The sequence below is a fragment of the Arachis stenosperma genome, chromosome 8, assembly GCF_014773155.1.
Source record: "Arachis stenosperma cultivar V10309 chromosome 8, arast.V10309.gnm1.PFL2, whole genome shotgun sequence".
Taxonomy (NCBI): domain Eukaryota; kingdom Viridiplantae; phylum Streptophyta; class Magnoliopsida; order Fabales; family Fabaceae; genus Arachis; species Arachis stenosperma.
Genome location: NC_080384.1, coordinates 30,016,740 through 30,042,229, shown reverse-complemented (window position 1 = coordinate 30,042,229; position 25,490 = coordinate 30,016,740). Strand labels below are relative to the sequence as shown.

The following is a 25,490-nucleotide window of genomic DNA, read 5'->3' as shown; positions in this document are numbered from 1 at the left end:
TATACGCCCTCCCATCCATGTTTCCTTCCCTTGCCTTTTTCCTCCGAAATCCCAACTAAGGTGACTTTAAGATTCAATCTATGCTAGCAAGAGCTTTAAAGGACAGTTCAATAAAGAAATGGATAGCTACATTAGGCAACTTAGCAAGACATTGTAAGAATCAAGACAACAGAAAGAAGCCATGAATAAGCTAATCAACAATTTCCCCACAAAACATGATCTACACAGATCACAGGTCACGGATGAGTGTGAGTGAGAATGACCTCTCATGTTTACTTCACTTGCATGTATAACACACTTCTATTTGTCCCATTGTTATTGTTTGTTGGTCATATGCGATCTAATCTTTACATCAAAACTTAATCTCAAATAATTCGCATGATATTATTTCAATGACAATATACAAAGTATAACAAACACAAAACAACATTTGACTTATCAAAAGTTACAAATTTACACACATGTCAGAGGCAGGCAGAGGCTACTAACTACTCAAAGAAGCAAACCTGCTCAGCACTTATAGTCAAGAAATCTGAAATTTCCAAATTCTCAATGAAAGAGCCTCAAAAGTAACCCAGCTTTCAAGGAATTCAACAAGATGAACCCTCGTCAGTTTATGCATCATCCTTTATTAGATTGGACTGACATAGTTAGCAAACCTCCCTGTCATAAACAAATGCCAACAAGTATGTCAGATGCCCCAAAAACAAATAAAACAAATCCCATATTTCTCAAGACACAAGCTTATGCCTACACACTAGTATGATCCCTGGCCCTCAAGCTATGGTCTCCGATCAACAAGTTATTTCCCACCAAAACTGAATTATTTATTGTTCATTGAAAATATAGGAACATCTGAATGCATAAACCTCAGAAATCAAGGGCCAATGCCAGAATCTCAGCTCCAAATTGTTTCGGCAACGTACAGCGCTGAAAGCACCATAGAAATAGGCGAATCAGAGACTCTAATTTGTTGCCTTCTCCCACAGAAAAGGGTTTCCATTGTCTCTTTTTTCTCTATTACTTCCTACATTCTCTACTGATAAGTCATTCAGACTTTTTTGGTCCATTCATAAATTAATGTAGCTGGATAAAACGCAGGTAAGTGAATCTCAAAGGAAAACCACTGGATTAAAATCCAAGCTGCCAATTGCATTGTTTACATTTTCAAAACTCTACCATAACCTTTGCATCAAAATCGTTTAATAGAATGCTTGTTGAGGTTATTCAAGCTTATCGGAAGCAACAATACGGATTATCAAATGAGAAAACAAAGGCAACATCGTCAATGACAAACATGACTATTGCAAATGGAATGTGCAAATGTGCAATGCCAAAAGTGAAAACTTGAAGCAAAAATGAAAAGAGAGAGGGAGAGAGATACCTTGTGAGGAGGTGGTAGCTTCGGTGGGAAGCTTGGAAACAAGGTAAGATGAAGCAATGGCTGTGTGCAATGGCTTCAAGGAGCTCAATTCTCTTCGGAGGAGCGAGAACCTCGCCGGAGCGATACGGTTGTTATTATGCCGAAAACCGAGATTGGAATCGCGCAAAGGGAAGGACGAGGATGATGACCTCCCTGCCGTCGATTTCGCGGTGGCTCTACAGATGCTTCGCACGATTGTGCTGCTGGATCTTCTTGCTGCCATTGAAGCCATTTTTTTCGAGGCTTTCTCGTCGAATGGAAACCCTAAAACCCTCTGCAAAACCCTCACAAACAATCGATCAAAATGGGCCCAGCCCAGTTTTGAAACATGGAGAGCATTCTATTCGGCCCATAACAAAACAGATTTGGCCCAATAAAAGCGAGCTCAATAATCAAACTCGTAATACTTTCCCTGACCAAAAGAAAAAACCTCGTAATACTTTCCTGACTAAAAACAAAAAACTCGTAGTACTTTTGATAAAACAGAAAATATAAAAAGGTGAATGGATGGTGCTTAAAATGTGGTGCTTATTTATTAAAAAGAGTTAAAAATTAATATTTAATTTAAAAGATATAAAAATAAATAATTTTTAAAATTCAAAATTTATTACAAAAAAAAATAATTAGACAAAATTTAAGCACCAAGTCCCAGGCACTATAGAATTGGCTATATAAAAAATGACTCATTGCTTCTAGTCAGCACATGACAGTAATTTCAGCCATTGAAAATCAGTTCAATTGAGTTGTGAAATTTGTACACTATAAATTCCATCACATAATGGTAATATATATTTATTATCTCACTGCTTCTCGAACTGTAGCAAATATCGAAAAATATTTATTATCTAACGATAACAAGAATAAATCATAAACTCAATTCCATCCCACTTTGATTCATATATATGTTAGAAGGGGGAAGCCTATACATCTCAAAATTTAAAGACATCTTACAGTGTATTTTTAAGTCTTATCGGAGTAGAAAATTTACCTGAATTTGCAGGAATGGTTTATCAGATTTTGAAGTACATGCTTCATGAATACTAATTTGAAAGGGAGGGAATAACCGTTACTTAATGTTGTTTAATCTCACTTCAGTGAGAACTCATTTGGCCATAGAGCAGCAAGGGCTGCTCCTGCTAAGCAATTTGGAACCATAAGATGATCACAGTTCTTAAATCTTAACTTGGATTGAATATGCTATGCCCATGCAGACACACAATTCTGATATGCTTTCTAATAGTTAACTATCTCTCACAATGTATCACATTCAATGTTTACATTACAAAAAGCTCACCCCAAAACTCTCTTTCAAAACCATATCATTCACAACATGACATGAATCATCTCTCAAGTAAACTAACACTAGTAATTTGGACCTCAGAAGGCCACTTATCCAGCCGCAAATATAGAACCGGAACAAAATAAGGCCAGCATTGCCAAAGGAATCACTCTTCCATAGGTTGATTCTGCTGTGATTGCTGTTGGGAAACCGTGACTTTGATCTTTGGTAAAGTGAGAGACGGATCCTGCTGAAGGGCCAAAGGAGCTTTGACCAAACTGATACCCTGCTCCAACTCCTTCGTCGCCTCCTTCTGCACCTTCACCTTGTTTCCCTTCATCCTGCAAAAGTCGCCGCAAAACATCAACAAACAACCACATTAAAGACATTTACGAAGCTCTTCCATACGGTTTCATTTGTTTCAGTTTTTTCTTTATTGACTAGAGTAAAAAAAATTAAAGACATTTTCCATAGAAACCAAGGTTCCACAAATCCACACTATATACATAATAATAGAAGATTCAAGCAAGGACCTATTCTTATGGTGTCTCTCCTCTCTGGTGACTCTGATCTTATCAATCTTAGGAATGGCCTTAAGCACATTCTCAGCAAGGTTCCTGTCATATCTCTCAGGTTTGTTCCGCTTCCTCTCGAATTCAAACGTTGAATCCTGAAACAATAGCACAATAACTCTGAAACCCTAAGCATACCACGATAAATAAAATTACAAGATATATAAAAAAATAAATAAATCAAAGATAAAATTTGATAATAAATAGTAATAATTGACCTGAGTCATATCCTTTCCATGCACTCTTCGATATGCCTTGGTCCATTTGACCTTACGAGGGTTCCTCTTCATTTTAAAGTTCTTATGGCATTTAGACCTGCAAAATCGAAAAATCTGCGCAACAAAACGAGGAGTTAACTTATGGTTTCTCTAGTGAATTGATTGTATAAGAAATTCATAGAATTGAAACTTTTACTTGCACCTTGGCATCATTACGAACGAACTGGATTCCATGACCAGGATATACAGTTGAGGAACAAAACCAACACTTCTCCAATCTCATTGTGGCTGCACTGCTACAGAGAACAGCAACTGGAAAAGGGTTTAGGTTTTAGGGTTTCCCAGCTTCAGAATTGGCAGTTGCTCTTTCTCCTTTTGTTTTTGTAAATGGGCAATGGATTGGAATTCGTAACCAACCAAAAATTCATGAGACATCTGGGCCATAAAAAACGGGTTGGGCCTATTTTTCATATTCCTGAGAAGCAATGTGAATCTCGCCAAAAAGGAAATGTGTTTCACGGAAAAATAAAAAATAAATAATGTGAAATAAAAATTAAAATACAGCTAATCCACCATTCAAATAATTAATTAATTTTAATGATTCTTTATCTTTATTTTTTCATTAAAAATTCATTTCATTTTATGTATTAAATTATACTAAATTAGACATTGTCATTTAAATCAAATAAAATAAGATAAGAGGACATATTAGTCCAAAATAAAAGAGCAATGTTGTTGATATTTACTCTAACTCTTTACATACTTATAAGATAAATTACATGGACTTCTATTATGTACAACGTTATTATATACAATATTATATATATACCAAAAATCAATCTCCAATTCATATATATGTTATTTAACTTATTTTTACTACGTATTTTATTTTTTAATATATATTTTATACAAGTAATTAATTTTTTATGTGTAAATAAGATGATTAATATCATATTAACTATTCTTTATTTATTACATATTAAAAAGTATTATATATACCGAATTGTTTAAATTCCAAAAAGAGAATAAAGGCCCGTTTGAGAAATTTCAAAAATAATTTTTTGGAGTTTTTGACTTATGAAGATAGTAGTATTAATGTCTGGTGTAATTTTTAAAACCAAATTACAGCTTTTTAAGAAGTTATTTAAGAGTTTATAAAGAAGTTAAAAAAAATGACTTCTCTTATAATACTATTATTTTTTTATCACATTTCTATAAAATAAACACTTAGAACTAAAAATCCAAATACAAAATAACTTATTTATAAGTTACTTTTAATATAAGAGTAAACACCCAATTCGATCCATATCCATTTTCACGAAGGATAAAGCGATCCATGTCCAAAAAAAAGGGACACTTCGACCCTCAACCTTTTTATTTTGGGACAATACGATCCATCTGTTAAAAAAATTATTTAAATAATAATAAAAATTAGTTTTGTGGGGTTTTATTTGTATTTTGTGGGGGTTTTAAACCTTCACAAAATTATTTTCAATAATATAACCAATTACTCCCACTACTATCACTACCTTCTTCATTTTCATTATTATCACTCATACTTCTATTATTTTTATTGATTTATCATCATCATTATCTCTTCTACCCTCATCATCACTAATACCAATATTATCAACATTAAAGTTCTCTTTTTTTATTTCTTATTCAATGTTATTTTTTTCTTTTAAAACGTATTTGTACTACAATTACTATTTTTTTGTGGCATCATTTTCATTGATAGTTTTTCTTCACTTAACCACCATTGGTGAAGGAATTTTTCAAAAATAAATTTATTAATAGTTTGTAGAGGTTTAAAACCCCCACAAAATATAAATAAAACCTCCTACAAAACTAATTTTTATTATTATTTAACTTTTTTTTTAACAGAAGAATCATATTATCCCAAAGTAAAATAGTTGAGGATCGAAGTGTCCCTTTTTTTGGGACAGAAATTGTTTTGTCTTTCGTGAAAATGGACAAAAATCGAATTGGGTGTTTACTCTTAATATAATAATTTATTGTTTAAGTTAATTTTTTAAAATAAGCTTAATTAAGCTCTTTGTCCAAATTGAACCTAAGTATAATTTCACCTAACTTTTGACTTGTTCTCCATTGGAATGAAGAATGCAGAAGGGAAGGGCGTGTTTGGGAATGAGTTGGGTGGTTTTGATAGCAGTTTGAATGTTGGCTAAAGTATTCTGTAATCTGTATTGTTAATTTGTTAGATAGCATGCAAGGTATTAATTCCTCTGGCAGTCTGGCAGGCGAACTATGTTTTGAACGCGCTTTAATTTGTTCACTACACATTGTGACAGCTTTTGCTAATGACTAATGAGGGTTGCTACTTGCTAGTTTTGATTCCACCTTTATTGATCCTTTGAGTTGATTTAATGTACATACTGCCGGTGTGAATGAACAATAATATGGTCCTTTCCCCTTTGGTGTTGCATTCTTAGGTTGGCTGTCTTATTATCAATCATTCTCAACCATATTCTGCCTACCATATTAAAGCTCTAGTATATATGGAAGAGCAAGTTCCACGTCATATGTAAAACCAATCATTATTATGTCAACAAAGTTTCAGTTGTTTGTTTCTATCACCATTCGAAGTAGAACGAATTGGTTTTTTTCGATATAATTGTATGACAATGTCAAGGAATTAACATCTATGACAATGTCAAGGAATCAATATTTTTAATGAAAAATTGTAAAATTAATTAGTGTTGACTCAGGTAAAGTATTCAAGAAGTATTAGGATGGGGAATTGATTTGGATGGATCTTTGGTTGTTCGAAATGTTAGGATGTAATTGATTTGGGGAATGGTATGATGTAGGTATGAGTTTATGAATTGTAGAGGTATTAGGGGAGGGTACGTATTTTGAATTTGAGACAAGTTTATCGATAGGTAAATTTGATGATAATGTATTGTGTGTTATTAAAACGGCGTTTCACTAATTGGATTTATTGGTAGATTAGATATCTGTCAATAAATCCAATTCTATATTTTGTATTTATTTTTTTATTTTTTTAATTATTAATAAATTTATTGTCAAAAATAAAAATTTATCGGGTAATAATTTAATCTGACTAATTTATCGACTTAGTCACCCGCTAATATACAAAATTAAATTCAATAAAATAATCCAAATATATTTAACATTTTTTTTTATAAAAAATTCATTTTACATCAGATTGAATAATTATCTGTTTTAGTCGAATAAAAACAAAATAGATACCCACAAATTTAAATAGTGTTATTATTCATAAATGATAACTGATTTAGTTAATTTATATCAAGAATGAGGATTTTACCAATTTTTTTGTTCTAAAGTTGATCAAATTATCAAGAGTATTTATTCATTTTAGCCCCCAAAAATTTTGAATCAGAAACTTTAGTTCCCAATTAAAATTAATTATCTGATTTGGTCTTTAATAATTAACTCTGTCAGTCACTTAGGTTCTTTGCTCTGTCAACTCTAACGGAGGACAAAATAGTCCATGACAACTCTAACGGGAGACAAAATGGTCCCTGAGCCCACTGTTCAGAAATGACGCTGTTCTCCAATTTTCATTATATCTTGCATAACCCTAAACTGCAACTTCAAACTACACAATACACACTCTGCAACTTCAATGTTCACAAGAAGAAAAATTCTCAACTTGTTCTCAACCAATTCATACTCAAAAAATTAATGGCTATGTCTCTCAAGTACTTGATGTCTTCCATGGATCCCATGAATCTAGACAGCAAGTCTGGTTTGTTAAGACATGTCGTTATCGTCATCATCATCATCTCTCTCCTCCTCTGCCCTATCATCTCCATGGCCACATTGTCCACCAAAGTATGTGGTTCATGACATGTTGAGGTAGGTGCGACATGCGTGACAGTTATACCATGGCTTGATCTTGTAGTTGAAGAGGAGGAGGGAAAAGATGAAAAAGAAGACTGTGAAGGTGAAGAAGGAGAGTATGAATGTTAGGATTATGCAAGATACAATGGAAATTGGGTAAAAACGGCTTCTTTTTCGAATGATAAAAAAATCTTTGGTTTTTCCTACTCAACCAACCAAGATGTACAATATTAAATACATGGCAAAGCACATTAATAAACCTTTTGAATCACAAAATTACATGGATTCCCTAAAGCATAAAACGTTACGTGCATGCCCTCATAAACACTTTTATGTAAATCGAATTTATTAAAGTCGAGTTAGCTATTGTAATGGTAAATCGAATCAATCAAATTCGAACTACTAGGATTATGAATAGATCGAATAGACTAGATTCGATTTAGTTGATTTTGAAGTCCATCTATATTAAATCGAAACCATTAGCTTCGAATTACACACACAGTTTTTGATCCCTAGTAATTCGAATTGAGTGGATTCGAATTAAGCACTAGTTAATCAAATGGACTTACTTCGATTTACATTGAATGAAAGCTAGTGGTAAATCGAATCCACTAGCTTCGATTTAGTATTTATATACCTATATAAAGAATTCAAATCCACTAGCTTCAAATTACATTTCACCAAATCCCCCCCCCCTTCCAGAGAAAATTTGTGGCAAAAAACCCATAGGATTGACACTATGAAAATGGAAGATGACCCGAATCGTATCTATCGATTAGACGGCGTCGCTCATATTACTGGTTCCATCCATAAAGACGTTAGCTTCCGAAATTGAATATCTGTAAAATATAAATAATAGTTTGTGATGTTAAGTCTTATAATTTTGTTCTATGCGCTATTGAGATTTTTAAACTATGAATGGTAGTTAGAGTAATGGTTTAGTGTTTTGCTAGGATTTTAAAAGTACAAAATGCACGGTGGAATAGTGATTAACAATGCTTAGTTAGAATTTGTTTAAGAGTTTATGTAAACCTAATTTAGGTTTCTAATGTTAGATTAAATAGACTGTAGAAGTTTGACAAGAGTGTAAATTAGTTTATTTTTTTTAGATTTGATATAATTCCTAAACAGGGTTAAGTACAATGTTGGCCCCTGACATAGAGGCCGAAAACTTATTTCGTCCTCGGCCTTTTTTTCGCTATAAAATGATCTCAAAGGTTTAACTTAATTTTAAAATTGTTCTTCGGGTGAAAATACCCCTCCCCTCTTTTTTCCCAAAATCAACCAAAAGCAGAAGTGCACGAGGCATAAGCAAACGCAAAACAGAAGCAGGCAAAAGCAGAAAGCAGAAGCAGAATAACAACAATCAAACAACAACAACCAGAAGAAAAATAACAACAATAACAATAGATAATGGAATTAGAGAAACAACAAAAGTATAACCAAAAGCAACAATAAAAACAAAAGCAGGCAGAAACAGAAGCAACCAAAGCATCAACAACAACAATGAAATAAAAGGGATAAACAGATACAACAAGAAACATCAACAACAACAACAATGGAATAAACAGAAGCAAAACACCTTTTTTTAAATCTGAAAAATTAAAGAAAAAAATTGAAACAGCACTGCAGGGACCTTGAGGGAGAGCAGGTGATCTGCGAATCGCGAGGGGAAGGGCTGCAACGGTGGTGGGGGAGGAGGGGCTGCGACGATGTGGGGGAGGAGGGGTTACTGCAATGAATTGCGAATCGCTAGAGGAGGAGAGCTGCGATGGTGGTGGCGGATCGCGTGGAAAGAGCTTCGGCAGTGGTGGCAACGGTGGTGTGGAGTGTGTGCCAATCCCTTCTCTTCTCTTTCTCTCTCCTTCTTGCCGTTAGTGTGAGTGTGTGCTAAGGAAGAAAGGAGCAACGACGAGGAAGCAACAGTGGCTACGAAGAGAAGCGGCGGCGGCCTGGAGATTCCATTCCCCCTTTCCCCTCTCCCCTGGAAACAAACCCCCCCACCCAATGCGCGACTTTCCCCAAATCCCTTCCCCCTTTCCCATTTTTTTTTCTTTTTTTTATTTTATATATTTTTTAGTTAGGGGTAATTTGGTAATAAAAATAAAAAATTTGATAAAAATGACGATTTTAAAACTAAATTAATCGGGGACGAAATAAATTTTTGGCCTCTACGTTAGAGACTAAAATCATACTTAACCCTTCCTAAACATTAGGTTAACGAGCCAGTAATTTAGTTTATTTTTCATTTATTTAAAATTAATTTAGTTTGGGTTGTTTAAATTTTTTATTAATTTAATTTAGTTTAATTTATTTAAAATTAATATAATTTAACAAATGGTCCCATCAATATTGACCAACAGCTTACAATACTTGAATGTCTCGATGCACGATGAGAATATCCAAAAAAGTGGGTGAAAAAACACTTACTCCCCGTCAACCTAGCCTGCAACTCGCACACGACTCGTCTTCAGCACTGCGATACTTCCTGGCATCGTTATCTGCACATTGAGCACCCATCTTGGCAGCTCATTGTAGGCCTCCTTCCAATCCCCATATATCTACGCAACGACCTTCTGTTTAGCCAACCACAGCCTCCTATACGTAGATCGGAACTCAAAATGTGCCTCCGTCGCATTCTGCTGAACCTTGATGGACGCGGTCGCATAGCTCTGAACATAGGAAGGATGTAAGCAGATATCACAAGATAGTTAAACTTTCTATGATCACTGAAAATCGAGGTGGCAAAACATATATGAGGTTTGTTATACCGTCTGACCTCCCAAGTCTAGAGTAAAAAAGTGTGGCGGGTACTGTTGAGTTTCTGAGCTCAATACTCCACCAAGCCCAACAAGAATACTCCTCCAATCCCTATATCATCATCGCTGTCATCAACAATCGTGGCAGGTCCTACATCATTGTCATCCCCTAGGACATCTTCCACCACATCCAATTCTCCAACCACTTCAAAAATCAGAATCATAACAAGAGTATTCATGTTAGGACCTAGTTCTACAATCTCATCGCGGTGTAGATCAGCTGCAAAAGATGGAGATGCCACCATATCTCCTGCAGATGTAACTACAAATAGAGATGAAGACATAACAATAGGAATTGAACTAGAGGCTCTTGCTATATGTAATGATTAATGATTTCGGTTCGATCCTCCTAAGTTAGAGACCACATCCACAAGCTTCGTCAATAGTTCAGGGATTCTCACCTCTAGAAACTGACGATGACAGTGAAATAAAACTTGCAAACCCTCGTCACTGCCTATCACAAACGAGTCGTACTTCACCCCATTCTGAACAACAAAAATTAGAATTCGATAATATAACTTCTCAATCCGTTTCATTCCATGCAGACCCAATTTCTGTAGTACGGTATTATGAAAATCAACCAGACTCATAAAAGGTCTAATAAAGACGCTCAACGGATCTTTATCAGTAAATTTTATTCCTGATCGCATTTTTTTAATCGTGCTTTTGTAGTGTACAAGAACTAGAAAATTATCCCCTGTAGCCATGTTGAGTGTCAATATCTAATGAGGATTCAATATTCTATTGGTATTTATATAGATTGGACGTGTACTTTAAATCGAATTATATTAATTTGGTTTAATAAGAGTGTTTGTAAATGGTAAATTAAATTTAGTAGAATCGATTTATCCCATAGTCTTGTTTCTTGCATAAATAGAATTCATTTCATTTGATTTATCTTAGTGCACTCATCATTTCAGTTAAATCGAATCTAGTAAGATTGATTTACTACCATCAACTTAAATCAAATGATATTAATTTAATTTACTATGTAAATTCTAAATCGAATATATTCAATTCGATTTACCTGAACCTCCATGCTCTTTTGCACGAGATTTTGAGTATCGCGTGTCTATCATTTCACCACCAAGACATCTTGAAAGTGGATCATAGTCACATAAGAAAAAGTACTTGTCATTCGTTGGTTATTAGGGACATCCCAAAAACGTCACTACTAGAATTTAGATATTTACTAACACTTTTTATCTAACATTTTTTAAAATGTTAGCTATACTAATAAAATTATGCTTTTAGTAACTGATAAACCCCAATTTTACGGTTTATCTTGTATTGAATTTAGGGAATTTTATCAACTTATTTCACATTTATTCAATAAAATAGCATGGTTTTGTAATTCTCCTTGATTTGTGCTTAATGGTTAAAAACATGCTTCTGGGCCTTTAATTTGTTAATTTAATCCACTTTGATTCCACTCGATGCCTTGATATGTTTGTTAGTGATTTCAGGGTTAAAAGGCAATGATTAGATCAAAGGAGTGAAAAGAAATGCATGCAAGAAGGAGAATTCATGCAAAAATAAGGATTTGAAAGATTCAAAGCGATGCATACGCGTGACTGGCGCGCACGCGTGAAGAAGGAAATCGTCAAGGTGACGCGTACGCGTGATAAGGAAAAGTTGCCAGTGACGCGTACGCGTGACCCATGCGTACGCGTGATAAGCGGCACGTGACCTCATTAAAGGCAATACGATGGGGGCAATTTATGAGCTCAAGGAGGCCCAAATCCAACTCATTCCTGATGCTTTTGAATCCAAGAATTGAAGGGGAATGAGGGGGAAGTAGTCATAGTTTAGTTTTAGCTATGTTTTAGGTTAGAATTTTAGAGAGAGAAGCTCTCCCTTCTCTCTAAAATTTAGGGTAGTTTAGGTCAATTTTTCTTAGATCTAAGTTTTAATTCCTGTTTTTAGTTCAACTCTCTTTATATTCTATTATTCTATTGTCTTAATCCTCTTAGTCTTTCTTGTTAATTTCTATATTGCCATTTTTACTTTCATAAACTCTTATTGGATTTTTATTTTCTTTAATACAATTTTATGTTTCCATGTCTTTTTATATTTATCTTAGTTGCTATTGTTGATTTCTTGTTGTGTTAGTTATGGTTTTCATTAATCCTTGCAATTTATGATGTTTTCTTTTATTGCACTATAGGCAGGGACGGATCCAGAAGTGATATTATGGGGGGCCAATAACACATATAATATTAAAAATTATGTAAAAAAATTATATAATATAAGATGTATTACAAAAATATATTGACAGAGAATATATTTTAAAGTAAAAAGAAATATGTGTATATTTTTTACTAACGAAATGGTCAATTCTTCATATCATAAAATTCACCGATAATGGAATTTGTGTAAAATTTTTTCAGTAATTTTCTTTTCAATATAATTAAAAGAAAATTATCAAGAAATTCATCTTTTATTTTGTTTCTAAGTTATTTTTCACAATATTCATAGTTGAAAAATATCTCTTAATTGTAGCAGTTAAAACAGAGAGAATTAATACCAAATGAATAAAAAAAGACGGCTACAAGAAGAAAAAGAATTCACTTTATGATATTTGAAATTTTTTATTTAATTAAAAAATATTAGTAATAATATCTTTTTCAGATTTCTTTAATATTATTACTTACTTTTTAGATATTAAAAATTATTAATATTTAAATTAGACTGAATTTTTATTTATACTAGACTAAATATTAAATATTTTTTTTTAAAAAATAAATTATACATAATAACTTATTACTCTTAAAAAAAGTTGGGGGGGCCGAGGCCGCCACTCGCCCCCCCCCCCTTATGTCCGTCCCTGACTATAGGTGTTTGATAAAATATTTTCACTAGTTATAGAGTAGTTTTCTACACTCTTGGCCTAGACTAAGGGAATTGAGTGACCTTGAGTCATTGGGTCTAATTGAATTGGTGATTTGAGAATTCTTAGTGGTCAATTTGATACCCATTAATACTAGCCTACTACTAAGTCAATTAGTAGCTAGGTTGGGACTTATGGGTTGATGATGATTAAGCTTATTTGACTTACTTCAAGCATAGAAATAGACTTGATGGGTTGGTCCCTCATAATTGTCAATATATGGTTTGTAGACAAGAATGGTGATCTCAATTTCCATGCCTTAGCCAAAAGTTCTTTTCCTTTCCTTTATTAGTTAATTGTCATTTACTTTCTTGTTATTTACTTTTCTTGTCAATCATTAAATCAAACCGCCTTGTTCTTTCATAGTCAATAATTGAGTACTTCATTCCAATTCCTTGTGAAACGATCCGAAGTTTAAATAATCTCGATTTTTATTGGGGTTTGTACTTGTGACAACCACATTAAATTTTGATTGATGGAATTTAATTACCAATTTGGACTATGCTATCAACGAAGAAGTTCTCTTTTCTAGAGTGAAATTCTAAACCGGCACAAATCCTACTGATCAGTAACATTTGTAAAATAAATGTTAGAAAATATAAATTTTATTTTTAAAGAAAAAAAAGATACAAATGTTACCAAATTTCATATTCCCCTCATTTCATAAAACCTAGAATCTCGAAGTTGGGTTCTCTTCATTTTCTCCCAATTTCACGCGTCTGAATGTCGTTCTCACTCCCACTCTCGAAGTTGTGAAACCATCTCTCGCTCCTCCTCTTCGATCTTTCGCTCCACCTCTTTGATCCTTTGTTCCGCCTCTTTGATCTCACGGTTTGCGAATCAAAACCATAATACAATGTTCTCAATCTCACTCTAGCTCGCGTTGTCTTGCCTATGGTTCATTCTCTCGCGCCGTCGTCTTCTCGCCTGCAACGTCGTCTTCTCGCCAGTTCCATCGTCTGCTTGTCCCACTGCCTAGTAAGTTTCAGTTCTCTTGTTTAGTTAGTATCTTGCTCCTTCAATCCTCTTTAATTTTTACGTAATAATTAATTTGATGTATAATTATTAGTTGATTAAGTTTTAATTTGGTTATTTAGTAGTTAGGTTTTGAATTTAGGTTTTCATTTACCAATCTCGAAACATGTTTATTTGCTTAATAAGTTGTTAAAAACCATACATTATTAGGTTTTCATATCCTCTGTTTTCTAGTTGCTTTTTCTTACTAAGCTTGAATTCTAATTGTTAGGATTTGGTTGAATTAGTCCCACATTGCTTAGGATAGCAAATGGAGTGGGTGGCCTAGGCTATAAATATGAGGCTAAGTTCTCTATTTGTTTTTGCACCAGTCAGAAACACTTTAAGCTTGTATCTGATTTTTCTTTTTCTCTGTACTCTTTGATTAGAGAGTGTTGTGAGGTGTAGTTAGATATTTGCTTTGAGAGAGTGTGGGTGTACTGGGGTGCCGGTGAGAGAAAGAAGTCTATGTGTTGTAACAATTTTCACATAGTGATATTCTCTGGTTGTCATTTGACAACGACCGTGGTTTTTTCTCCGGTAATTGGAATTTCCACGTTAAATTCTTGTGTTGTGATTGTGTCTATTTTATTTCTCTGTCAAAGGTGTTTTCTCAAGGGGGAATAGTGTCTTATTCCAACACTAATTTCTAATTTCTGTTTTGTTTGATATTGCCAATTGGAAAAACTCATATATTGATTCCAGATGAAATTGTTGTATAGATTAATAATTAATTTGATACAAAATAAGAATATTTAAAAAATATTTTAGGATAACAATTCTAGTTCAAATGAAATCATACATGTTTGATTCTTTCTTAAAATATTTTTTTTTTGTTGGAACCACATTGCTTGCTGCAAAAAAAGGCTTGAAGTTGCAATATGAACAGAATCTGAGTTATTTTTTCTTCTGTATGAGTGTAAATGTAAAGTAAGCATCAAAGATCAAAATTAAAGTAGTATATGCGGATATACAATAACTGTCATTGAATAATAATTTGTTTGATAGTAGCAGATATAGTGGGTCACATATAGCCATTAAAACTCACAAATGCAACATTGTTCAGATGATTGCTGAATCTTGTGCAGTAAAATTTAGTACATATATATTAATACTCACAAAAGGGGATTACATTGGTGAAATGAATGAAGTTGTTTATGAAGAAGTAACCTTGATGCTTTGCTTTCTGATCAGGCGAGTTCAATTCCTGCTATGGTTTCTGTGATGCATGACAACTTTTTCTCTCTTCAGAATTGGGATTGCGTAAGTTACTAGTTGAATACGCTATTGCTTCTTCCCTTTTCTCTTTTGAATCTTCCTCTTTTTGAATTGTAAAATAATAATGTTCTACTATGTCTATTTCAATTGCTTAATGCTTTAGATTACAAGTTTTACATGAACAATTAATTTTATCTACTTTTAGTATTTTATTTTATTCTTCATGTAGCCTGGGAACATGAATAGTTCTAGTTTACCTAGTGTACTTCTACATCATATGATCTCTGGCCTTTGGCTAGCTAACCTCTTTCATCGGTTAGAATAGATTATTTATTTGACGTATCATAATATGTAAGTGAAAATTCAAACATAAGATATCAAGCAAGAGTAAGTATGAGAAAAAAATGGTTACTTTTAGTAACTGGATATATTTGGAATTGATAGTGGTGTTTATGCAAAAGAATCATAACAAGTAAAGGCCTCATTAAATATAGTTGGCTTTATTTAGTGTGATAGGGCTCAGGTGTTGTTATTGCTGTACTAGTTGTTTATGTCCCTACTTTAAACTAATATTCTTGACTTGTTTAACTTTAAGGTTATAGCTGAATTTTTCAAAAGACGAATTGTCCCAATTTTGGAGGACCCTGTTGAAGATCTCAGCTTAAATAAGATATTGGAAGGAAAAACTAGAAAGATCTCAGCTTGCATGTTCTATAGCATATTGGTGAGTTTCAGAAACATTTTCAAATTTTACATAATAACCATAGTTATGAAACATGAATATGCAAGAGGATATTGATAATAACCTAAATCAGATTATGCTTTTGAAGAAGAGGTAGAAAGAAGCTGCGTTTTTTAGAAGAATATTGAATTTTTTGATATATATACTCTCTATTTTAAAATAAATCTACTTTAATATATTTGAAGTCATAGAAAAAAGAAACTTGAAACTGAAAGCTCTTATTTACTACAAGGATAAGAGCCTCTAGCTATATCCTCTTGCATTGTTGCTCTTTGTTCTCTCTTGATCTTGCCCCTTTTTTATTGTGTTTGAAATTATTAGCATCTTGGTTGCCACTTTCTATAGTGCTATGGAAAAAGACTTGATTGTTCTTGTTTGTGTGTTACGAGACAATTCAGATTTCTGTATTTGCAGTGTTTAATTAATTAATCTTTCTTTTATGTTGGAGTTTGCAGGCAGCTTCTCTTGAAGAAAGTGTATCTTTGGAAGCTAAACTTTTGAGCAGGTTAGTGAATTAACTTTTTCAAGTAGATTTTCTTTTACTTGATAGTATATATGATACACCTGCATAATGGCATTGCAGAAAGGAAGCAGTATTGCACTAAAGAGAGATAATGTGGGAATAATTTGAAGTATAGATGTGTGTATCATAAAAGAAGTATGTATACTTCACAGAGAATAGAACTATTGTTCACCAAATAATAGCATGTACCATCTCTTGTTGGATATTGGCTGCACTCAAAAAGGGTAAAGACTAAGGATGGAATTGGTAAGGAAATCACATCTCTGCAGGCTGCAGTTGAGGTGCATATGCTTCCCCCATCCCCTATTATTGCCAGCATAAATAACTTTTTTAAGAAATATTCCTCTCTTGTTATATGTTGAAATGATTTCTTCTCCAACAAAACGCAAAAGTTGAAGTGACAGCTGTTGCAAGCTAGCTAAATAGAGCTGAATCTGAAGTGAAAGCTCTTCGGTCATTACTGCTAAATTTTATTTTGTGTAATATTTGCTATGGATTATAGGTATCTGTGGAGATGTTGCAGTTTTAAAGTATGAATTTTGGTCATCATTAGCCCTTCTTCCTTTTGAGGTTGTTCTTTTTGCAGGACAAAAAGTTAAGGAGAAATGCTGAAAAAAAAGCATAAAATAAAGACTTCTTATTCTTCATTTCATACTAATTTGACAGTGTTATAGAATAAATCTGTGCACATGTTATTTTTTTTAGTAATAATTTTTGCTATTCAGTTTCATGAACCCTTGATTTTTTCAAATATAATTATAATAAGTTTTAAGTAGGTGATGAAGCCCCAGACAAGAGAAGCAAATTTGTTCCAGACTTAAATGATCTTACTGGAGAAGGAAATATCGAGTGTATGCTTTCAGTTGAAATGGGACTGAAGGAGTTGGCATCTTTAAAAGTTTCTTTGAATGTATTGGTTTTCTTATTTTTCTAACATTCCTCCATTGTATATTTTCATAATTAAACTATTTAAAATTTTCATGTTTTTATTTAGAAGGCGTTGTATTTGCTGCTTTTGAATTTTCAATCAATGGTTGTCATGCATAACCTGTCAAATCATTTTTTTTTTTCATTTTGGTTGCTTACTTTAGGTTGAGGATGCTATTATGTAAGTATTAGCCCAACAACTTTAATTTTTAAACTGTTCAGGTAGCTCTTATTTTCTAAAGTAGAACATTAGAGATCATTTTCAACTAGTGAAAAATAATTTAATTTTTGCTGCATAGTACATTAGTGATTTTCAAGTGATGGGTAAGCTCATCCTAATCCTCTTTGTTTCGAGTTTAAGCCCTTAAATGTATATAGAACTGTATTAAGAGAAGCAGTTATAGTTCCTCCAGTCAGGTTAGTATATATACCAGCGACAAAGACTCATGATTTTCATTCTTACTTTAATTGTGCTTGTTAATGGATTGTAAATAAAGAATATAAAAGAGGTTATAATTTCAATTCACGATTTTTGTTTTTGGAGTAAAATCAAATTATCTTTTTCTATTAATATTATCAAAACAAGTTTTTGTTTACATGTATAAAGATTGAAAGAATAGATGTTGTGCAATGGATGGAGTGTTGGAGTATGGTTCTATGTATATGAAAGGAATGCACAAAATTTTGTATGTTATATGCCAAAAATTTTCCCCTTATCACCGTACATGTGTTTGATAAGTGGAGTGTATGTATAGGTGACCCCATGTTATTTTTGATTTAATATGTTTAATTGCATAAGAAGGCAGCGATGAATTTTTTGCAGGTTTTTGGAGCTCTCTGCATGCTGCAGGAAGTTGGGGAGACTGAATTAGTGCTTCAGATTGTCAATTACTCATGTTTTATGTACTCTGTATTACTTTTCTTTTCTTTTTTTATATAAAATATTCATAAAATTTAAGTGCTATAAATATTTTTTTATTTTATTTGCATCACGAAGCAAACTTGTAATTATTGATTAATGAAAGAAGTTATAAAAAATTCATTTTGTGAATGTGAATTTAATGAAATATTTTATGTTGTAGTAATTAATTTTAGTATATTTATATTGTGTATAATATAAAATAAAAAATAGTATAATATAACTAAAAAAATGTTACTAAAGATCTTTTGTAATATTTTTTAAGTGTTATAAAAAAATATCTATAGTAATATTTTTTTAAGTGTTAAATAAAATATCTATTATAACATTTTTTAAGTGTTACAAAAAATATCTATGATAACATTTTTTTAAATGTTACAAAATATATCAATTGTAACATTTTTTTAAGTGTTACAAAAAAAGATCTATTATTATAATATTTCTCAAAATATATTACTATAGAAAATCTTCTATAATATTTTTATTAAATATTGTTAAATCTTTAAAAAAATATTAATACAATTCTTTAGTAATATAGAATATATTTAATATTTGATAAAATATTATTAATGTATATAAATAATATTTTAATATAATTTAGTAATATTTTTTAAATATTAATAAAAATTAAATATGTAATAATAAGTATAGATTGAAATATGACTTTTAAATTAAATTCCAAATTAGGGAATGTTATAAAAGAGAGTGGCAATGCCATACACGAAAAAATTTAAATTAACTTAAGTGAATTTCATTTATAGTAAAATAAGTTATTTACGTAATTTTTTTTTATTTAGGAAATCCATATAAATTTAATTTTCATTTTTTTTACGTGATTTGCCCTAAAATACAAGTACACGCATATATACACACATATCATTATACATTATAGACGTGTATAAAAATATATACTTTCAATGTTTTAAGAGTTGAAGACTTGACGTGCGTCTGTATTTCTAAAGTTTGAACACGTGTGCCTGCGCCTCCTCACCAAGAAAAGTCAATTATTTTTTCTTTTGTTTTTATTGCTTATTTATTTTTTTTTCGAAAAGACTACGCATTCGGCGACTTTGAACAGTGTTTTGGCTATACAATAAAATGGATTGAAAGTGAAATACACACGTTATGCACATGCTACACCTAACATTATTTGAGGTATATACGACTAATATTACGTTATTTACTTCTGTTCATGAATGTTCCAAATTATATATACACCTTTTGTAATTTATAATTATTAATTAATTATTATTAATATTTTTAATAATATAAAATTATATTTAATAATATAAAATTTTTATTTTTTATTAATTAAATATTAACCAAATTTAATAAAAATACTAATCTCTTAAACTTTTTTATATATACATATATATATGAATTCTAATATAATTATATATTATAATAGCTTTTAATAATTATGTAAATATATATTATTAAAATTAAAATCACATTTTTTTATATTTTGATGATATTTTTTAAATAACACTTTTTAAAAAATTTTATTTAACAATAAAAAATATTATTTTATTTTTAACAATAATTTTTAAAATATTATAGTCATCTCAACATCCTCCCACACAATATATATATATATATATATATATATATATATATATATATATATAATTTTGATACACAATCAGTATAAAATAATTTTATACGTGTATTCAATTATATAATATCATATCAATAAAAATAACTATTTTTTATATTAACGATATAAATAATCCTAAAGACTAAATATAATTACATAACTATATAAAATTTTATACTATCAATAAATCAAAATTATACTCTATATATACACGCACTTTGCTTTATGCTTTCCCACACGTATACTCAATAAAACCTGAAATTCGTGATTTAGTAGTCTCAATATTACATGGAGTACGCTACAGTTTTTGGGCTAAGGAAAAGATATTTAGTTCTTATGAAATGATTTTGGTTATTAACATAAATAATAGAAGAGAAAAATAAATTAGCTTACTGTAAAATTATCAAATTTGAACATAAAAATATCTCATTCTTTTTAAATATGTTTACAAAAAATGGAGATAAATATATTTTTCTGAAGTCTTTTTAGAACATATCTCCCAATATTTTGTAGATTTGGTTAGGAGAAAATAATTTTTGAGAGCTAGAATAATTTTTTTTATTTTGAAATATATTTTGTAAAACTAAAAAAAAAAGTAAAATATTGTTTTTGTTTTTAACATTTGGAGTAAATTCCAAAGTTGTCTCTAACATTTCAATCGTCCTATTTAAGTCCCTAACATTTCAAAATTGACTCAATGTTGTCCTGCCGTTAGGGATCCGTTAACAGAATTGACGGCGGGACAAAATTGAGACGATTTTAAAACATTAGAAACTTAAATAGGATGAAAATATTGGAGACAAAAAAGATACATAAAAATAAATTTTAGTTTTATCCTTCAATAGTATCAATTTTTTACAATACGTAGTATTCAATTATTTTTAATCACATCTAACTAAATTACACTTAATCACATTAGTTTTATTCTAAATAAATTAATTTTTTTTATAATTTTACACTTAAAAATTTTTAGTTATCATGAAATATTTATAAAATGACTAGTACATATTATTTAATTATTTTTTATTCAATAATATCAAATTTTTATTCTTTGCAAGTTTATGTACTAGTCATTCTACAAATATTTTATGATAACTAAAAATTTTTAAGTGTAAAATTATAAAAAAGATTAATTTATTTAGAATGAAAGTAATGTAATTAAGTGTAATTTACTTAAATGTGATTAAAAAATAATTGAATACTATGTAAAGTAAAAAATTGATATTATTGAAGGATAAAATTAAAAGTGATTTTTATGTATTATTTTTGTCCCCAACGTTTTCGTCCTATTTAAGTCTCAAATATTTTAAAATCGTCTCAATTTTGTCCCACCGTCAATTCTATTAACGAATTCTTAACAGCAAGACAACATTGAGTCAATTTTAAAACGTTAAAGACTTAAATAGAATGATTAAAATATTAGAGACAACTCTAAAACTTGCTCCAAATATTAGAGATAAAAACAATTCAATATTTTACTCAATTAAAAAAATAGACCATAACGTAATTTACTCTATGACATTACTAAGATTAGATTTTGGATACGCTAGTCATAATTCATAAAGAAAAATGCTCAAAAGTTAGCTAAATTTTATTGTTTTGAGGCATCACTTTAATTTTAACTTTCAATTCAATTTTTTTAGTCTCTACAAAATATTATGGTTAAAATGATAATTTTTTAAAATAATTACCACAATTTGAACGTTATTATATAAAAGGGTATTTTTTGCCGTTTTAAAAAACGTTGTAATTTAGATAGAGCGTCATTTTAATTATTATAGCGGTTTACAAAATATCGCCACAGTTACTAAAATTAATACAATAATTCTTATTATATTTAATATGACGATTTAAATCGTCGTTTTAATCGAATAAAATGATAATTTTTTTATTATTTAAATAACAATCTAAAATCGTCTTAGAATATAATAGAATTTTTTTTATTAAAAAAGATAATTTTAATAAATATTTTTATCTAAATAAAATAACATTTTTTTTACTTAAAATCACCATTAAATACAAATTAATTACGGTAACAACATTAAATGTTTTGAATATTACGGTATTATTAATGCCGTTTTAATAAAGAATAATCTAAATATATTTTTAATTAAATATTAATTATTAATTAAAAATAATAAATTATGTTAATTATCTAACTTTCCGTAATTCATAAATGTCATTGGATGAAGGGCCTACTTGTTTATATATCATCTTAATGTAATGGTTTCTATAGGGTTCTAAAACTTATTTCCTAAAGAAACATTTGTCAACTTCAATAAATGATGACACACCTAAAGACATTACAGATACATTATTGCGTTGTGTGAGAGGAGCTGTGATTTTGATTTTCCTAATATACCCTTACCTACTTTAAGCACTTAGCTAGCTGATTAATTAGGTTCAAACGGATGGAGTATATAAAGAAGAGTTTTAGGGAGGACAGATTTTGTGATTTATAGTTATTAATTAATTATTATTAATATTTTTAATAATATAAAATTATATATAATAGTATAAAATTATTTATTTTTTATTGATTAAATACTAATAAAATTTTAATAAAAATATTGATTTTTAGACTTTATTTATTATCAAATTTTACTTATTTTTCGCTTATTTTGCTCGTCTTTTTTTCACTACCAAATTTTCGGAGTAAGTATTAAATAAAAATATAATCAAATAATGACAAATATATAATGTTAGTTATTTAAATTTTTCTGGTAGGGGCCTTGGCCCCGTTTTACTACTAATAAGAAATTCTTGTTTTACTAGAAATTAATGATAAATTTAGGATATTTGTTTGGCGAAGAACTTCTCAGTTCTCACCAAAAAACACTGGCTGCAATGTGCATAGTCTATTATTGAATAATATTCAATTTTAAACATAGATCTGTTTCCTCACATTTAAGGAATCAACATAAATTATTATAAAAAAGTCTTCTATAAAGCACATGGCACAATCTATACCAGAAAAAAATAAAAATAAAAAAAAGACAACATGGCACGTTATATGAAGTGAGTTCGTTGTTCTCTTAGGCTTAGTTAATTATTCGCAAATATATAAAGATTTTTGATTGATCAAGCACATGCATGGCGGCCTTATGAAGAAGCCAAAGCCAAGGGCCAAAATGCGTTAGAATCACATAAAATTAACGAACGCAAAAATATGAACAATTGGAAAAGAAAGATCAAATTAAAAGATGTAGCAAACGAAAAGGCACGAGGCAGAAAGTTCCATGGTTATCTGTACCCCACACAACATGATGCTACAAAAACGTTCTCTGAATATGTTAGCTAGGACCAGCATCAGCATTATTTTATATCCCAGGCAATAGTTTCCATATATATTCAAATGATCCTTAATTCGATCCCATCTTTAGTCCTCGATCGCATTTCAATCACTGGACAGCGTTACATGAAAAACATATTTCAAAATCCGACATTTATAAAACGGTGTTACTGGATATATTAGGTCCACTAAAATTAATTATCAAAAATTTAAAATCAGTCACAAAAATAAATTAAATTATATTTTTATTTATACACAAATATATAAATAATTTTAATGATTAATTTTAATATATAAATAATATTTTTTATAAGTAATATACAAGTGTTTAAATATTTTTACACAACTATTTAATAATATTATTCTTTTAAAATATCTAGTCATATGACACCAAAAAAAACATATCTAGTCATATAATAAACATAAAAAATAATTTATTTACTGATGAACAATATATAATTGGATTCGCACATAAATTCTTTTACGTTAATATTGTATTAAAATTAAATTTAATATAAAAAATCAATATTTTCATAGTTTACATAAGCTCTTTCTTATGTTATATTGATTTGATTAATTTAACTAATGTTTTTTTTATTAGACTAACTTGCACTATATAGAGTAAAATTTTGTATTTGGTTAATAGCTCCCATTATGTGATAAACTCTTTTATTAACAAAAAATGGTTATCCCTCTTAATTTTCACTTTATAAGATATCCAAATTGAGGTTCATCCAGTTTGTTAAAGTTTTGAGAAGTTAGAAATTTTTTTTTGAAAGCATTTGTATAAATATATTTTTAAAGTTTTTAAAGTCAAACAATATAGTATGATTACATATCAACAAGTATTTACTTTAATTCTTTTTTAGTATATTTATGAATATTTAAATTATTTTTTATGTTAAAAATAATTTTACTAACACAATGTTTATAATCTGTACTTATTAAAAGTTACTTTTTATATTATTTTACACAATTTAATTACTACAATATTTAAAAATTATATTTAAAAAGTTATGTTTAATAAAAGTATTATTTTTATTTTTAATATTTGGACCAAATTTTAATTTGATTTTTAACATTTTAAACATCATATTTTAATCTCAAAAACTTTTAAACTTCTTATTTTAATCCCAACAATTTTTTAAATGGACTTAATATTGTCCCACCGTTAAATTTAATACAAACAATTTGCATATTGAAGAGTTAATAACATTCAACTTTAGTATGTAAGTAAAATCCACTTATCAACAATAAAGTTTACTTTTTCTTTTGATTTTAAAGTATTGATGATTGATTGTTATGATTTAGAATTTTATACAAAAAAGAAATCAAGAAAAAAAATGTTAAAAGAATGTTTTGATTATATTTCTCTAATACATAAAAAAAGATATAACTTAACTAATAATGTTATTACTATTTAAATCATTTGTTCTAAAAAATATTTGTGCAAGTTTGATGGCAGAACAATATTATATTGAACACTGATAAAAAATTTTAAAATAGAAATAAAATTTTAAAAGTATTAGAGGCTAAATTAAAATTTAACTTAAATATTAAAGATTAAAATAATAATTTATACAAATAAAAAAAATAAAACTTTACCTTGGTTTTGAGTGTTAGCACTTAGCACTCTTTTTCACTGTACATGAAAAATTAATTACTAATAATGTTAAATAACATTTCTAGCTAGTAAGCTTAGGAGTTAAGATGTCATATGGTATATGATGAAAGCGCCAAATCGCTGCATCGAAACAAAAAAGGAAATAAAAAATATATATTGGAACCATTGGCGGCTGGAGCTTTCAATTATTAAGTGAGTGATTTATTTACAAAAAAGTATATAATGGTTATTATTAGTGTGCGTTCAGCGCTGCCTTGAATTGACTATGACTCTTTTAGTAGGACTCGATCGATCGGATGGATCGAATTAAATAAAACAATTAAACAAACATTGAATCGATCACATGAACTTAACAATTAACACGTTCTGACAAATCTTATATATGTGTATGTAAGAGCACAAAAAAAAAAAAACATATATAAACGTAAATCATTCTCACTCTCATATTCCAACGCGTATAACTCTTATTATAGGTTATAATCAAACACTTATAGTTGCTAATTTTACAGTTCTCTTTTATATAATATTTAATCAATGGTTTAAAATAACAAAAATATTTAATAACAAAAAAATAAAAAAAATTA

The 25,490-nt window shown here is 29.8% G+C and overlaps 2 protein-coding genes across 2 annotated transcripts; both read right to left on the bottom strand.

Annotated features, from left to right (window-relative positions):
- Window positions 1–202: 202 nt before the first annotated feature.
- LOC130946503 (uncharacterized) lies at window positions 203–1,711 on the bottom strand. Its single transcript, XM_057875265.1, has 2 exons — window positions 1,385–1,711; window positions 203–663 (listed from the first exon to the last, which is right to left on the bottom strand). Exons 1-2 carry the CDS (start codon window positions 1,653–1,655, stop codon window positions 632–634), a joined length of 303 nt encoding a protein of 100 aa, XP_057731248.1. The 5' UTR covers window positions 1,656–1,711; the 3' UTR covers window positions 203–631.
- Window positions 1,712–2,591: 880 nt separating this feature from the next.
- Window positions 2,592–3,867, bottom strand: LOC130945101 (probable ribosome biogenesis protein RLP24). The gene is made up of 4 exons (XM_057873777.1): window positions 3,695–3,867; window positions 3,493–3,606; window positions 3,236–3,372; window positions 2,592–3,043 (listed from the first exon to the last, which is right to left on the bottom strand). The coding sequence occupies exons 1-4, from the start codon at window positions 3,773–3,775 to the stop codon at window positions 2,869–2,871; spliced, it is 507 nt and encodes a 168-aa protein (XP_057729760.1). The 5' UTR covers window positions 3,776–3,867; the 3' UTR covers window positions 2,592–2,868.
- Window positions 3,868–25,490: the final 21,623 nt, after the last annotated feature.

Bases quoted from the DNA above. Each gene is read 5' to 3' on its own strand.
- LOC130946503 (XM_057875265.1), bottom strand. From the start codon at position 1,655: ATGGCTTCAATGGCAGCAAGAAGATCCAGCAGCACAATCGTGCGAAGC. The intron at 664-1,384 runs GTATCTCTCTCC...TGTTTATGACAG, and splicing joins AGCTACCACCTCCTCACAAG to GGAGGTTTGCTAACTATGTC.
- LOC130945101 (XM_057873777.1), bottom strand. From the start codon at position 3,775: ATGAGATTGGAGAAGTGTTGGTTTTGTTCCTCAACTGTATATCCTGGT. The intron at 3,607-3,694 runs GTGCAAGTAAAA...TTTGTTGCGCAG, and splicing joins TCGTTCGTAATGATGCCAAG to ATTTTTCGATTTTGCAGGTC. The intron at 3,373-3,492 runs GTCAATTATTAC...CTATTGTTTCAG, and splicing joins ATGGAAAGGATATGACTCAG to GATTCAACGTTTGAATTCGA.